Source organism: Meleagris gallopavo, chromosome 22 (genome assembly GCF_905368555.1).
Source record: "Meleagris gallopavo chromosome 22, MGAL_WU_HG_1.1, whole genome shotgun sequence".
NCBI classification, from domain to species: Eukaryota; Metazoa; Chordata; class Aves; order Galliformes; family Phasianidae; genus Meleagris; species Meleagris gallopavo.
The window spans coordinates 8,017,164-8,030,364 of NC_139425.1; the positions used below are offsets into that span (position 1 = coordinate 8,017,164).

At 53.2% G+C, this 13,201-nt stretch overlaps 1 protein-coding gene across 1 annotated transcript in view; it reads right to left on the bottom strand.

The window, feature by feature from the left end:
• Window positions 1–24: 24 nt before the first annotated feature.
• The window catches only part of LAMA5 (laminin subunit alpha 5), a 79,706-nt gene continuing 66,529 nt past the window's right edge, over window positions 25–13,201 (bottom strand). Inside the window, 35 exon segments of the mRNA XM_010722429.3 lie at window positions 25–1,397; window positions 1,531–1,650; window positions 1,960–2,050; window positions 2,149–2,279; window positions 2,386–2,545; window positions 2,655–2,807; window positions 2,921–3,107; window positions 3,217–3,368; window positions 3,476–3,608; window positions 3,705–3,875; window positions 3,958–4,088; window positions 4,304–4,444; window positions 4,682–4,814; window positions 5,560–5,711; window positions 5,919–6,044; window positions 6,482–6,644; window positions 6,766–6,899; window positions 7,012–7,165; window positions 7,444–7,580; window positions 7,708–7,884; window positions 8,097–8,239; window positions 8,583–8,762; window positions 8,870–8,983; window positions 9,075–9,177; window positions 9,465–9,606; window positions 9,804–9,958; window positions 10,033–10,149; window positions 10,243–10,439; window positions 10,799–10,969; window positions 11,724–11,835; window positions 12,159–12,269; window positions 12,346–12,497; window positions 12,579–12,722; window positions 12,999–13,037; window positions 13,040–13,178. Of these exon segments, the coding sequence (XP_010720731.2) occupies window positions 1,243–1,397; window positions 1,531–1,650; window positions 1,960–2,050; window positions 2,149–2,279; window positions 2,386–2,545; window positions 2,655–2,807; window positions 2,921–3,107; window positions 3,217–3,368; window positions 3,476–3,608; window positions 3,705–3,875; window positions 3,958–4,088; window positions 4,304–4,444; window positions 4,682–4,814; window positions 5,560–5,711; window positions 5,919–6,044; window positions 6,482–6,644; window positions 6,766–6,899; window positions 7,012–7,165; window positions 7,444–7,580; window positions 7,708–7,884; window positions 8,097–8,239; window positions 8,583–8,762; window positions 8,870–8,983; window positions 9,075–9,177; window positions 9,465–9,606; window positions 9,804–9,958; window positions 10,033–10,149; window positions 10,243–10,439; window positions 10,799–10,969; window positions 11,724–11,835; window positions 12,159–12,269; window positions 12,346–12,497; window positions 12,579–12,722; window positions 12,999–13,037; window positions 13,040–13,178 (4,920 nt within the window). The 3' untranslated portion in view covers window positions 25–1,242.

Here is a 13,201-nt window from a genome sequence, read left to right on the forward strand (position 1 = left end):
CAGATTTGCTCTTCACCAGTAAAGTGAAAGAGAATAACATAAAACTTTATTTGACTTCAAAGTATGTACCAGTGATTTACAAAGACCATCTTTAATACTACAACTTAAAAACAGGTCATAATTACATTGCAGATGGACATGTTAAAAACCCACTTTACAATATTTACCCCTCATAAAAAACAATATATAAGTTTTAAGTCCATTTTGGAAGCAAGATTTTGTCCCCATGTGGCTAGATATATATATACACACACAAATATATATATGATGTGTAAGTGCACAAGTGAACTAGGTGTTTTGGGAGCAAAATTTTTTTTCTCTTTCAAGTGAAGACTGCACTGTTAGCAGGGGTGAGCTAAGCTGGACAGAAGGCAGCTGGGCAGGGCAGGTGACTGCAGTGACATTGCAAATCTGGACAGAGGTAACCTTTATTTCTTCCCTTTCAAGCAACAGTTTCTTGCTTCGTACAGCAGGACTTTATCAGTGTATCTATGCTGAATGCAACTACAGAGTGCAGAGTGGCATCTGTCATGCCCTTCTGCTTTCCCTCAGCAGTTCTTGCAGCATACTTTATTCCTTTTTAAAAGTCTCATAAATTAATCTGATTGGCAGATGCTAATTCTGCGAGCAGAATTTTGTCCAAGGTCCCCCTTGTAGAGCTCTGTACTTGCACAGCAGTAGCAGGTGAACAGAGGCTGACCTTAGGGGAAAGGGTTAAATGCATCCTTGCTTATAAAAACCCAAAAGTGATGGAATTAATCCAGTTTGTCCTAACTGCATTATAAAACAAACTGCCTTTAGCAGAAGGCAGTCTGTGACTGTCATTAATAGCTTGAAGTATTCAGTGAATTAAACCTATGTGCATCGTAAGCATGGGGTAAAGGGAACAGGATTTGGGATGTGATGCACAGCTGCTGTGTGCTCCAGCCCATCCCACAAGCATGAGGCCCGCTGCAGATGCTTGACCACTGGGGAAGGAGGCAGACCTGTTTCCATACCCTCCTCCAACTTTTTGGTTATATTTGTGAAAAGATGCCCCTGAAGTGCTCCCTTCTCCCCACCTTCCTCCCCTGCTCTCCTTCCCCGTGGATTTGTGGCCCCTCCCTGATGTTGGCCCCAGCCTTGTGCTACAGTTGTGCTGCAGGCACTGGAGATGGACTGGCTGACCAGAGCTCGCAGCTGATGGCTGGCATCCAGGGAGCAGTGCAGTTTCCCGGTGTCAGGCTGTACACCGAGGTGCTCTTACAGCACGGGACAACCCTTCAGGCCAACAGAGCCCCTGACAGTCCTTGTTTGCAGCAGGTTCACATAGCTCTGGTTAACCAGCAGATTCCTTATGCAGCCCACATAATGAGGGAGGGGAGGTAGTGCTGACACTGTACTGGCCTCGTCTGCTTCTGTAAAAGGAACAAATAAAACCAAGTGTTGGACTAATAACAGAGTAAGGGATTAAGCACATCTTACTTGCAACAGCAATAATAGCTCTTGCTTTGGGGTGTTTTGAGCTGGAGTGCATCTTTCTCAACTCACCTGGCAGCCCTCCTAGGTAGAACATAGCCCTTGCACTGGGTGCAGGAGGCCGGCTGGGTCCCACTGCATAGTTTCTTTCTGTGTCCACTTCAACCTGGATTATGTTTTTCCTTTTGATAGCTTAGAAAGAAATCATAGAGTCAGACATGCTGCTTGCAGAAGTCCAGCAGCAGCACAGGGCAGCCCTAGCCTTGCTAGTGGCTCCATGACCTGGCAACCACCCCTTCCATCCAGCTTGCCAGGTCTGACAGCACTAACAAGATTAGGTGAGGACTCTAATTAGTAAATGATGTAATGGCAGCTGCAATCTCCCAAATTAAATGCAAACAGGTGGGAGGTGGGGTTTAAGTATCTGAGGAAGGGCACTGGACTGCCCCCAGTAAACGTGGGCTGAGCAATATACCCAGGGACAAAGTGCTGTCCCCTCACCTGTGATGGAGTGCCACTGCCCGTCACAGAGAGATGGGCACGTCACCGACGTGGAGAACTCCTCAGCCCCACTGTTGGCTCTCATGGTGACCTAGCACAGAGACAAACCCATCAGAACTCGCTGAGCTGAGCATGGGAGGCAGAAGATGGCTTCTACTGCAGCTATGGGAAAGCCATCCCTCCCCCTACCTTTGTCTCCTCCATGTACAACACGAGATGGGGGCTTCTCCTTGTCCCGATGTGGAAGATGAGCCCAGAGGCACTGTGGGGACGGACTTCCAGTGTCACCTCCAAGTCCTGCTCAGTTGCCAGTGCATCAGCTGGAAATGCAGTGCCACTGATGAGAAGGGGACAAGGGACCTCCCACCAGACACATCCTTTCCAGTCCCAGGACCATGGGAACCAGCCCAGGCTGCTGTGGGGTACCTAGGGTGACGGACCCGCCGTCTGCAGCGAAGAAAATCCCATGCTCCACAGCACCCTCATAACACGGCGTCACCCCAAAGGTGTGCGAGGGGGTACCAAGGAGCTTCCCATCCAGCTGTGGGTTCCTCAGACAGCCATCAAAGCTGGAGACTGATGTGCCCTGCAGAGATAGGCCCCGGGAGTGAGCATAGAGGGGCATGGGGCAGTGCTGTGGGACCAGGAGCCAGTAGAAACGGGGTGATGGCAGGGGACTCCCCACGAGCCCTTACCAGCATGTGAGCCTTGGCTCTTCCTTCTGGGACACCCCCTATGTACAAGGGGGTCTGGGCTACAAAAAGCTCTGCTGTGGCCACTGTAGCACTCTGGGCTCGCAGCCCATCGATGACCAGGTGGACTCGGCTCTGATCTCTGCTGAAGAAGACCTGCAAGGACCAAAGATGGATGCCAGGGCCATGGACTTTGCGTAGTGGGAGAAGCCAGAAGGAAGAGCAAAGTAGCTCTGCAAGGCCTTGCTGAAACCCAGTGCTCTGCTTACCGTGTGCCACCGCTGGTCATGGTATTTTTCTTTGCTGCGAATGCGCAGCCGCCGCCCACCGATGGCCACCAGGAAGATGAAGCGCCCGTTGGAGACAAGAAGAGCCATGAAGGTGCTTCGCTTGCCCGCCACGTAGAAGAGCAGCCCATTAGAGGAGTTCAGCCTCACCTCCAAGGAGAAATGGAACCTGCAGGGACAGGGGATGACAGGAGCACCCCGCCCTCCCATCACTGCAAGAGGCAAGAGATGGTTCCTAGGGCTGAGCCCGCATAGCTTGGGCACAGAGTGAGCCTCACCTCTGGCTGAAGGAGGCCGGGATCTCCTCAAACTCCCAGCGGCTGCTCGGGGATCCCCCAAAGCGGAAGGTGTCCCTGGCTGTGCGGGGCTGCGGCCGGCAGAGCCCAGCCTGGTCGTGGCGGCGGTCCTTGGAGCTGGGCCTGCTGGACACCTACATGGGGTGCACCGAGGAACAGAGTGAAGGGAGGGTCCCCGGGTCCCCCACTGAGGGGCTATGGTGGTGGCTGGAGAAGATGGGAGTTCTGTCAGCAGGGATACCTTGGGTTTCCTCCTGTCCTTCTTCAGAGCAACTCTGAGTTGCTGCGGCCGCTCGCCCCAAGGACAGCTCATGGTGACATTGATGCTCTCCACATTCTGCTGCAGGTCCACCACCATCTGTGGCTCTGAGATCCTACACACAGGGGGAAGAGGTTCCCATAACCAAGCCAGGCGAAAGGCAGAATGAGGCCAAGTCCTGCTCACCAGGAAGCAGCACAGTGATGCTCACCGCTTGACGAAGACGTTCCCAATGCAGCCAGTGAGGTTGCTGAGGGCACCAGACTCTGCTGAGCCCCCAAGCTGGAAGAGTGCCCGGTCATCCTGCTGCCTCCGTTGTCTCCAACTGGCCCGGGCCCCAGCTGCAGTGTCCTGCAGCTCATCATCCACGTAGAGCCGCACCCTATGGGGTAGGAGTGGTGCAGGATGAGCAGGGCCCCAGGACTGCTGGCCCCTCAGCACCTGTGCATCACCAAGACACATACCCCCGGGTATCACTGTAGAAGGCCACGTAGTGGGTCCTGTCATCCGCATAGGTATTTTCAGTGGTGACTTTGGTTTCCAGCAGGTTCAAGGCCAGCTGGCCCCTCTGGAGGGACACCTGGCATGTCCCCTCCTGCAGAAAGCATTGTGTCGTTGCTGAGCAACCAAGCCCAAGGTAGGGCCCGTTTACCCACGTTATCCAGATTTCACTTGGATTTACCCTTCTATCCCTACTCAAATTTCAACCAAATCCCTCTCTTTCCTAAGCAGGAGCCTCACTTGATTCTCTTGCACAAACTGATGGCTGTCCCACTACTGGGACAACTGGGGGGGACTGTGGGTGCCCACCTGTGTACTGTGGTAGTACAGCAGCCCCTCACGTTGGCTCGTCTGGAAGCTGAAGCCACTGTAGAAGTTCCGCAGCGCAGGCACATCCTTCAGGGCCAGAGTCAGGTAACCATAGCCATGGACGCTGATGGAGCGAGCCACCTGTAAGAGGCACCATGGAAGCAAGGTGAGAGCCAGCTCCACTGTTGTAGGCATCCAGAATCTCACTTGGTCTGGCCAGTGCTATGGCCAACCATGGGGGCACCTCACCATGGCCCCCAGCACTGAGGAGCTGTGGAGTTTACACTTCTGCATGAAGAGGAGATTGAATTTGTCCTAAGGACCCATGCTGCCTTCTCTGCTGAACCCCATCCCCAGCTGCTGAAGCACTGCACTTACCAGAAGGTCTGAGGTACATCCGTAGCTCACACCAACAGTGTTCATGCGCTTCAGGTCAACGTATTTGCCAAGAGCCTTCAAGCCCTTCATGCAGCCCCGAATGGGCCCACCCGTGGGGAAGAGTGCCTTCAGGCTGCAGGAGAAACAGGCAGCGTTAACAGGACAATCTCACCGAGGATCCGGCCCTGCAGCCCCCAGACAGAGCACTTAGGAAGGACACGCAATGACCAGGTGTGGTCATTGCTTCATTGCTTCACAGCACCCAGCTTAGCTAAGGAGGCTCAGCAACACCCACCAGCACCTCAACCCACCCTGGAGATGTCCCATCCTCAAGCCCACGGTGATGGGCAGCAAGAGGAAGTTCGAGCATCTCCCCTATGAAGAAAGGCTAAGTGAACTGGGTCTGTTTAGTCTTGAGAAAAGAAGACTGAAAGGGGACCTGATCCAGGTTTATAAATATCTGAGGTGTGGCAGCCATAGCGGTGAGGCCAGTCTCTTTTCAGTGGTACGTGGAGACAGGACGAGGGGAAACGGACATAAGCTGCAGCATAGGAAGTTTCGCACGAATGTGCGTAAGAACTTCTTCACGGTGAGGTGACGGAGCACTGGAACAGGCTGCCCAGGGAGGTTGTGGAGTCTCCTTCTCTGGAGATATTCAAGTCTCGCCTGGACGCCTACCTGTGCGACCTGGTGTAGGGAACCTGCTTTGGCAGGGGGGTTGGTCTCGATGATCTCTAGAGGTCCCTTCCAACCCCTACAATTCTGTGATTCTGTGATTCTGAGCAGTCCTGAATGTGGTTGAGGGAGGGCCAGGCCCACCCTCCAAGACTGGAGATGAAGATGTAGACTGCCCACACTCTCTGGTGGGCCAGACCCACCTGGGGGGCAGCACTGCTGGAGGCACACCGCCCAGGTAGTAGGAGACAGCATTCTCCAAGGAGTTCTCCTGCTCCACCATGAAGATGGTGAGGCGCTCCAGACGCACCAGGATGCGCTTCTTGTTATTCATTTTGAGGAGGAAGATCTGGATCTGCAGACAGAGAAGAAAAATGAGCAACTGGATCCATTAGAGAGCAGAGCATGAAATGTCCAATTCATGTCTCCAAGCAAAGTACACTCAAAAAGGAGGCCCAGAGCCTGCAGGCTTTAAACCTTGCCCCAAAACAAGGCTCCAGACTCCCAGCTGGCACTCTGGATGAAGAGCCAGCCCCCACGTGGACACCCACTCCCCCCTTACCGCTTTGTTTGTGGCGCTGCTGATGGAGGAAGAGTTGCTGCTGGGCTTTGCCATCTCCAGACCCGTGTTGAAGTCATAGTAAAGCACCAGCTTCCCATCCCGGATGGCCAGGCACAGGAACTGTCCCTGTGGGAGGCAGGTTGGATGCTCAGCATCAGGGCTCAGCACTGGCAGAAGTAGATCCTGCAGCTGACACCTCAACCTGTCACTGTGACAGCAACAAGGGATCCATGTGTGAGCAGCAACCCTGTGTGGGGGCAATGGAAATGTTCCTGGCAGCACTAAGTGCCACGGTGAACCCTGGTTCAGCTCAAAGCTCTGTGCATGGGTGCTGGAGTTCAGGACAGTCCTTCTGGCACCAGACTAGTGATTGCCCTGGCTGAGAGGGATGCATCCAGCCCTCTGGTGGCTTTTAACAATAGTGCAGATGTATTGCTTTAAACAGCACTACGATCTCCACAGACATCTCCTCACCCTGAATGGAGAACACCTGCAGGTAGGGGCGAGATTACCCCCATCACACTGACTGAAGGGTGAAGGCTCCCCAGAAGAGTGGCACCTGCCTGATTCTCCAGAAAGAAGAGGATGCCATTGTAGGAGACAATCCGGATCTCCTGCTCAAAGCGCTTGGTTGTGCCAAACTGACTTTCAAACTTGATCTCCGCATAACCAGTACCATCAAAGTAGGAGCCGTCGGTCAGCCAAGGATCTCCTGTGGACTTAGACCTGAAACACAGAAGAAGAGACACAAGGCATCATTCCAAAGCCAACTGCCCCCAAATGGGGCAGCCAAGGGTTAGGGTGATCCTGTGGGACAGGTGCTGCCCTGCCTGACTGCATGCCTTACCTTGCACAGGGCTTCTCAGCGGTGGTATCCAACTGGAAGGTATGCTGGAAGTTGTACAGACTCACCACTTCCTCATTCAGTGTGTCCAGCTCCAGGCATCCACGGTAGTTGGGATAACGCAGAGTGGGAGGGGGCTGGGAACGTAGCCAAACAGTTTGATTTTGGTTTTGTCATGAAAACATCATGGGCTCTCCTGCCAATATGCTTCAAAGATATTGCTGATACCTCCTAGGAAACCCATCTCACCATGAAGCTGGGTGGGTAGCCGCCCACGTAGAAGACCACGTTGTGTGGGTCAAGGTTGAGCAGCCCCTGCTCCCCCTTGGCGACGCTGTCTCCTTTGGTCTCATGCACCGTCTGCCTTTCCACTATCACTGACATCTGCCCGTACTGCAGGATCCTGTAGCAGGGAGGGATGGTCAAGTGAAGTAGAGATGCCCAAAGAAGAGCCAACCTTGCTCTCCCTGAGTAAAAGGCCTTCCCACACAGCTCTACCAAAGAGCATCATCTTTCAACCTGAAGGCAGCCCCCAGACCCTCCATGATGTGGTGAGACCATTTCCCTGACAATTTTTTGAGGCGTTTCAGTGCTGATCTTTTGGACACAGCACTACCCACATGCACTGCAGGGACAGGCTCCCAGCAATCTGCCTCAGAATGTATCACACCCATCTCCAACCTATTGATGTTGATGGCAGCAAACTGCTCTCCAATCTCCTCATCAACGGTCAGGGAAGCTGGCTCCTCGTTGCCCAGTTTGTAGACCCACTGCACTTTGCGGTCCTTCAGCACAATACCCAGGTAGTCTCCAGTGGCCTGAATGTAGGGGAGAGACAGGGCCAGACACTGACATTAGAACGGGCAAGAGCACCCAGCAATGCTCTCCCTGGTGCACCAGAACTGGGGAGCAGCTACCTACAGCTTCCCTCCTGTCCCAACTCACCTCCCGGCTGCCCAGGTACAGAATGAACCGCCCCTCCTCTGCCCCATCCTGCTGGCTCCTGGGCTCAGGGTTTTGTATGTAGAATTTGAGGGATGTGTAGGCTGCCAAATCCTGCAGGTTGCTCGGCATCCGGACCTGCACTCCTGAGCTGCCATTGAACTTCATGGGGACTTTCACCTGGAGGGAAAGAAATCCAACTCTAAAGAGCTGAAACCCACTGCTGCCACCTCACGTGCCCAACAGCTCTTCCAAGTGCACTTTTGGGAGTTTTCCCATGAGAAAGCAATCCTGCTTGGTAGTTCCAGAGCTATTCTATGTACCTCTCCCATTCACAAAGCACGCCCAAGTAAGCCCCCATTCACCCCACACCCTGGCACCCACAAGCCCACCTTGCTGGCAGCGTTCCTCGCCTGCGTGATGAGCTGCCGGATGCGCACAATGTTCTCTGACACAGTGGCATTCTTATTCCTCCTGTTCTCCAGGCTGCTCAGCTTCCCAAGCAGAAGTGGGATGGTGCTTTCCAAGCTGGACACTGGAGTGAGAGAAGCAGTTGTTTTAAGCATTAGTGAGAGAGATGTGAAGCTCGGGCAGGTCTGAGACATGCAAGTCAAAAGCAGTGGAAGCTGAATCACACAGCTGTTTCCCCATGCACAGCAGCCTTGATATGGGGTTTTGAAAATGCTTCAGTACATGCAACCCCCTGCAATAAAGCCATGGGTGATATACGTACTGCAGTGAGATATCAAATAAAGGAGCAGGATTAGAAGCATCCAGGGTTGGCTCTCACTTCCCTGCACTCCTGACTTGGAGCTGCAAAGCACAGCTTCTGAAAGCACTGTTCTCAGCCCCAGAGGCTGAGCAGGATCAGCACTCACCAGATTTCCTGGCATCTTGGACTGCCTGATTCAGGTCTTCACTTCGAAGGCCTCCATACTTGTCTTTCCACTCATCCAGATTCTTCTTCATGGTGCTCAGGGTATCTTCCACTCTCGCAGTTGTCTCGTTGGCCTCTGTGGCAGCTGCTTTGGCATTCTGAATTGTCTCCTTGGTGTCCTCTGGAAAGATAGGAGGAAAATCCCCGAAATGGTCAGGAGAGGGGAGGAAGCAGCCTTGGGTCACAAGCAGGATGTGAGGATGGGGGCAGAGAACACCCAGAACAAACCTTGGTCCCTGCCCAGCGTATCCTGCACAGACTGCAGCTGGCTCAAGAGTTGCTCCTTCTTCCTGCGGAGGTCAGCCAGTTTCTCCTTTGCTGCCTGCAGAGTGCCTTTAATAGCTGCAATTAAAAAAATAAAAACAACACGTATTCTGCATGTTGGGTCTCTGTCCAGCCCGAAGCCACCACCCTGTGATGGATCCCCTCTCACCCCCATTGAGTTTTGTCTGCTCTCTCCTCACACCCTCCTCAAGGTTGCTGCTGTTCCTCTTCAGCTCTTTAGAGATGGCCCCAAGATTTTCTGATATCACATTCTGTAAAACAAACATTTGCTGTCCTGTCTCGGGGTCTGGATGAGGAATTCAAGTCCCTGGCCCACACAAAGATATTCATTTGGACAACTGCAGTGGGGTAGGCAGCGGGGGTGCAATGGGGTGACCTGAAGCTTCCAAGCCCAGCCCTGGCCTCCCCAGTTGCTCCATTCTCTAGCACAAAATGCTGCAGACTCAAAGGGAAGGGGCAGCAGACCACTGTGTGTGGGTGTGAAAAGCTGCACAGCTGCAGATGGAATTTTGCTTTCTTTCATTTGCACAGCACATACCATCAAAGCCTCGCCAGCAGCCTCATCGGCATCATGGGCAGCTCGCTCGGCTTTTCCCACTGCTTCAATGATGCTGGCATAGACGTTGGAGGCATCGATCGCCCTCTGGATAAAGCCATCTTGGTTTGTGCCCTGGATAATGCTGTGTTGGAAGACAAAGCCGTCAGAGACCACTCATGCTGGGCTCCTGTCCTCAAGGACAAACGCCTTGGGCTCCTCAGGTTCCTCAAGCCTTGGAGAAAACACGCTGCTGCAAATCTGCTGCAGTGCTGGGGCTGTGGTATCCCATCCTTAACCCCAGCAGGATGACAGAACCAGGGAGCTGGGCAGAAGCCTCACCTGGACAGGTTCCTTGCCAGCTCATCCAGGAGCCGGGCATGCTCCTCAGCCTGCTCCACAATGGGGATTTTACTGCTGGCTGGAGAGAACTTCTTGACTCGCTCTGTCAGAGGCAGCTTTGCCCCATCCAGAAGGGCTGCCAGCTTCTCATATGCCTGCAAGGACATGTGTCACCCCCAGTGGTTGCCCCACTGTGCTCTGCCCATGTCAAAGCAACTCCATCACACACCTCCTTCGCACTCTCCATCTTCTGTAGGAAGTTGGAGACCTTGGCCAGGGCATTCTCAGCCATCCTCAGGGTCTCTTGCACCAGCCCATACTGCTTTTGGAGTTCACGGCTCTTTTGCTAGACACAAAGACATGGAGTTAGGAGCCAGCGGGGTCAGGGGAGGTTCCCTCTCACTGCATGGAAGCATGGGTTCATCTGATTCAGGTCTACCTGACTCTCCTCCAGGTTGTTGCGGTTCAAACTGTTTAAGTCTTCTGTCTGCCTGGTTTTGTTGACAGCCTCATTGAGGGCATCGCGGAGATCCATCAGCTGGGAGCTGTGCTGTGCCAGCCAGTCCTGGATGCTGCTCATCAGTGCCTGGTTGGACTCCCAGTGGGCATGAAGCTCACTCTTCACCCGGTGCAACACTGGGGGTGGAGAAGATGAGAACTGGTGTTCATCTTTCTGTGCTTGGCTGTGGAAATGCCTAATTCTGGTCTCACTTTCCAGATATCCCTTCCTCTTTCAGTCTAGATAACACAGGATCTCATACAATATTGTCTAAAAACCTCTAGTGAGAAGGATGGGATCTCTTTCAGAAATGCCCAGCCGTGCCTGAAAGGCTCTATATGAAGAACCCTTATCTGAAGCCCTATTATTCTGCATAATCGTGCCCTCTCATGTGACAATGAATACGAAGAAACACAGGGTGACTTATTCAGACTGCCAATAACCAGACCAAGCAGGGCCAGCACAGCTCTGCCCCGTGCTGCTAACCCGCACTCACACTTTTGAGCTTCTTTGTGCTCACGCCTTGCCAGCTCCTCCTGGCCACCCAGGCTCCGCTCCTTCATCTCCCTCAGCATCCTCTCCACCTCTGCCATCTTCTGCCGAAACTCCTCAGTGGAGGTGGTGCTGGCATTTGCTGCCCCAAATGTGGCCATCTGCCGCACCAGGTCTGCAGGGAAATGCAGGTCTCATTAGCATCCTCACCCCAGTCCCTTTGCAACTGAGACCTTCCATCTCTTACTCTCACCAAAATGCAGGCAGCCTCTGTGCAGTGCTTGGACATCCAGCCTGAGCCATCACTTGAGGGCACTGCCACATTTCTGTTCCCTGGGCCCTTACCAGGAACGTGTGCTACATCCCAAGCACTTTCCTGTGGCTTTGCCTCCTATCCTAGGATCCAAGTCCCTCTCTGTTTTACTAAATCTCTCCTGAAAGTCGAGTTCTATGCTTTTTAATAATATTTGTGCCACATTGACATATTTTTCCAAAGATGGTGTTCAGCCTAACAGCTGGGTCTCACAATCACAGAATCACTGAGGTTGGAAAAGACCTCTAAGATCTCCAAGTTCAACCCCAGACCACTGTGCTCACTGCCCACGCCTCTCAGTGCCACATCTCCACGGCTCTGGAACACCTCCAGTGGCGGTGATCCCCCCCAATCTCCCTGGGCAGCTGTGCCACTGCATCACTGCTCTTTTGGAGAAGAAATGTTTCCTAATATCCAACTGAAACCTCCCCTGAGGTTCAATATCCCCTCGTCTACCTATTTAATCACAAGCCTGTGTGGATCTCCATCACAATTGTATTTCCCCTTCTTTTTTCCAAGGCCCTTTCTAAGCGATGCAGTGCTCTGTGCTGTTTGCAAAGTGACAACGTGGCATTCCCAGCAGTAGAAGCCCACAAAGCAGAGACTCTTCACTCACCTCCAGTGCTTTTCTGAATACTTTGAATAGTTAGCAGAAGTTGCTCTCCTCTCTGGTAAGTCTCCCTTGTATGCTGCTCTAAATGGCTTGCTTTTCTGTGAGTCATCATCATCTGAAACACAAAGAACTATTAGCTGAAGCGTAAGTTCATGTTTTACACAACCCTTCTGCAGTTGGGCTGTTGAAAACACAGATATATGTACATACAGACATTTTTCCAGGCATCTTGATGTCATGACATGTTTAACAGCCCTCCAAGGGAGCAATGCAGCTCATGGAGCTTGGCCATGTAAGACACCCCTGCACCCACAGCCCAGTGCTGGGCTGAGGAGGAGACGCAGCCTGACTGAGCTGGGTTTCTCAGCCAAGCCCTCAATTTAGATAAAAGGGGAACTCTTGTTCTGGCAATGGGAAGATGATGAAGAAATATCCTACCCTGTGCTGCAGCGCATTCAAATCCTGCGTGAGGTCTGTGTTCTCATCCTCCAGCTCATCAGCCCTTTGCCTGACCTTGTTCATGGCTCTGTGGTACTCACGCAGTTGGTTCTGGAAAAGAAGAGCTGAAATCAAGCCAGCAGGCCAGGACAAACAGGCAAAAAGCAGCACCAGACCTGCCACGCACAGCAACAGTCGCCATAGTGCTGTTGAGACTATGGAGGCGAGCCCAGGCGATGGAGCTGGCGCTGAGGTTGACCAGCTGGCTCCGGATGGAGGGGAAGGACATCTCAATGCTCTGTAGATCCTCCAGCAGGAGCAGGACGCAGCTGTCACACACTGCCCAGAGAATGGAACAGTCAGCAGAGCCCTTTGCCAGAGCTTCCCTCACCTCCTTCCCCAGGACTGCAGCATACACACCTTCACACCTCATGCTGTCTGGGCCGTTTGCCACGGGGATCTCATAGTTGTGCATGCAGGCGTCACATTGCTTCCCTGTCAGCCCGTTGGAGCAGGTGCACTCCCCAGTGCGTGGGTCACAAGAGCCCCCTCTGCACTCACACTCTGCCAAGTTCAATAACAAGGAAACACCCGTGTCATTATTTTGTCACACCGAAGGGAGGGGAATAGGTGGCTTTACTCCAGCTGTGCAATTGCATCTCTGCCCATTTACATGCATGCACTGCTGGGGGCTTCTCTGTGCAAACCAGCAACACGCACAGGACCCCCAACAAGGGCTGGTTGTTTTCCTTCTCTAGCAATTTGACAAACACATGTGTCACCAAAACCGTGTCCTGCTCCTTCTCGTGAGGGACCCGACAGCTGGGAAGCAGGACTCACTTCTGCAGCCCCTGTCACTGAAGCCCCAGTAGCCTGGGCACACTGCTGGCAGTGCAACCCGCTGACGCCGGGCAGGCAGTGGCATTGGCCTGTCTGTGCATGGCAGCTGCTCCCCATGGCACCAACATCACAGTCACACCTCCGGCAGCCAGAGCATCCCTCGAAGCCGTAGTATCCCTCCTAGGGAAAAGTAGGTCAGTGTG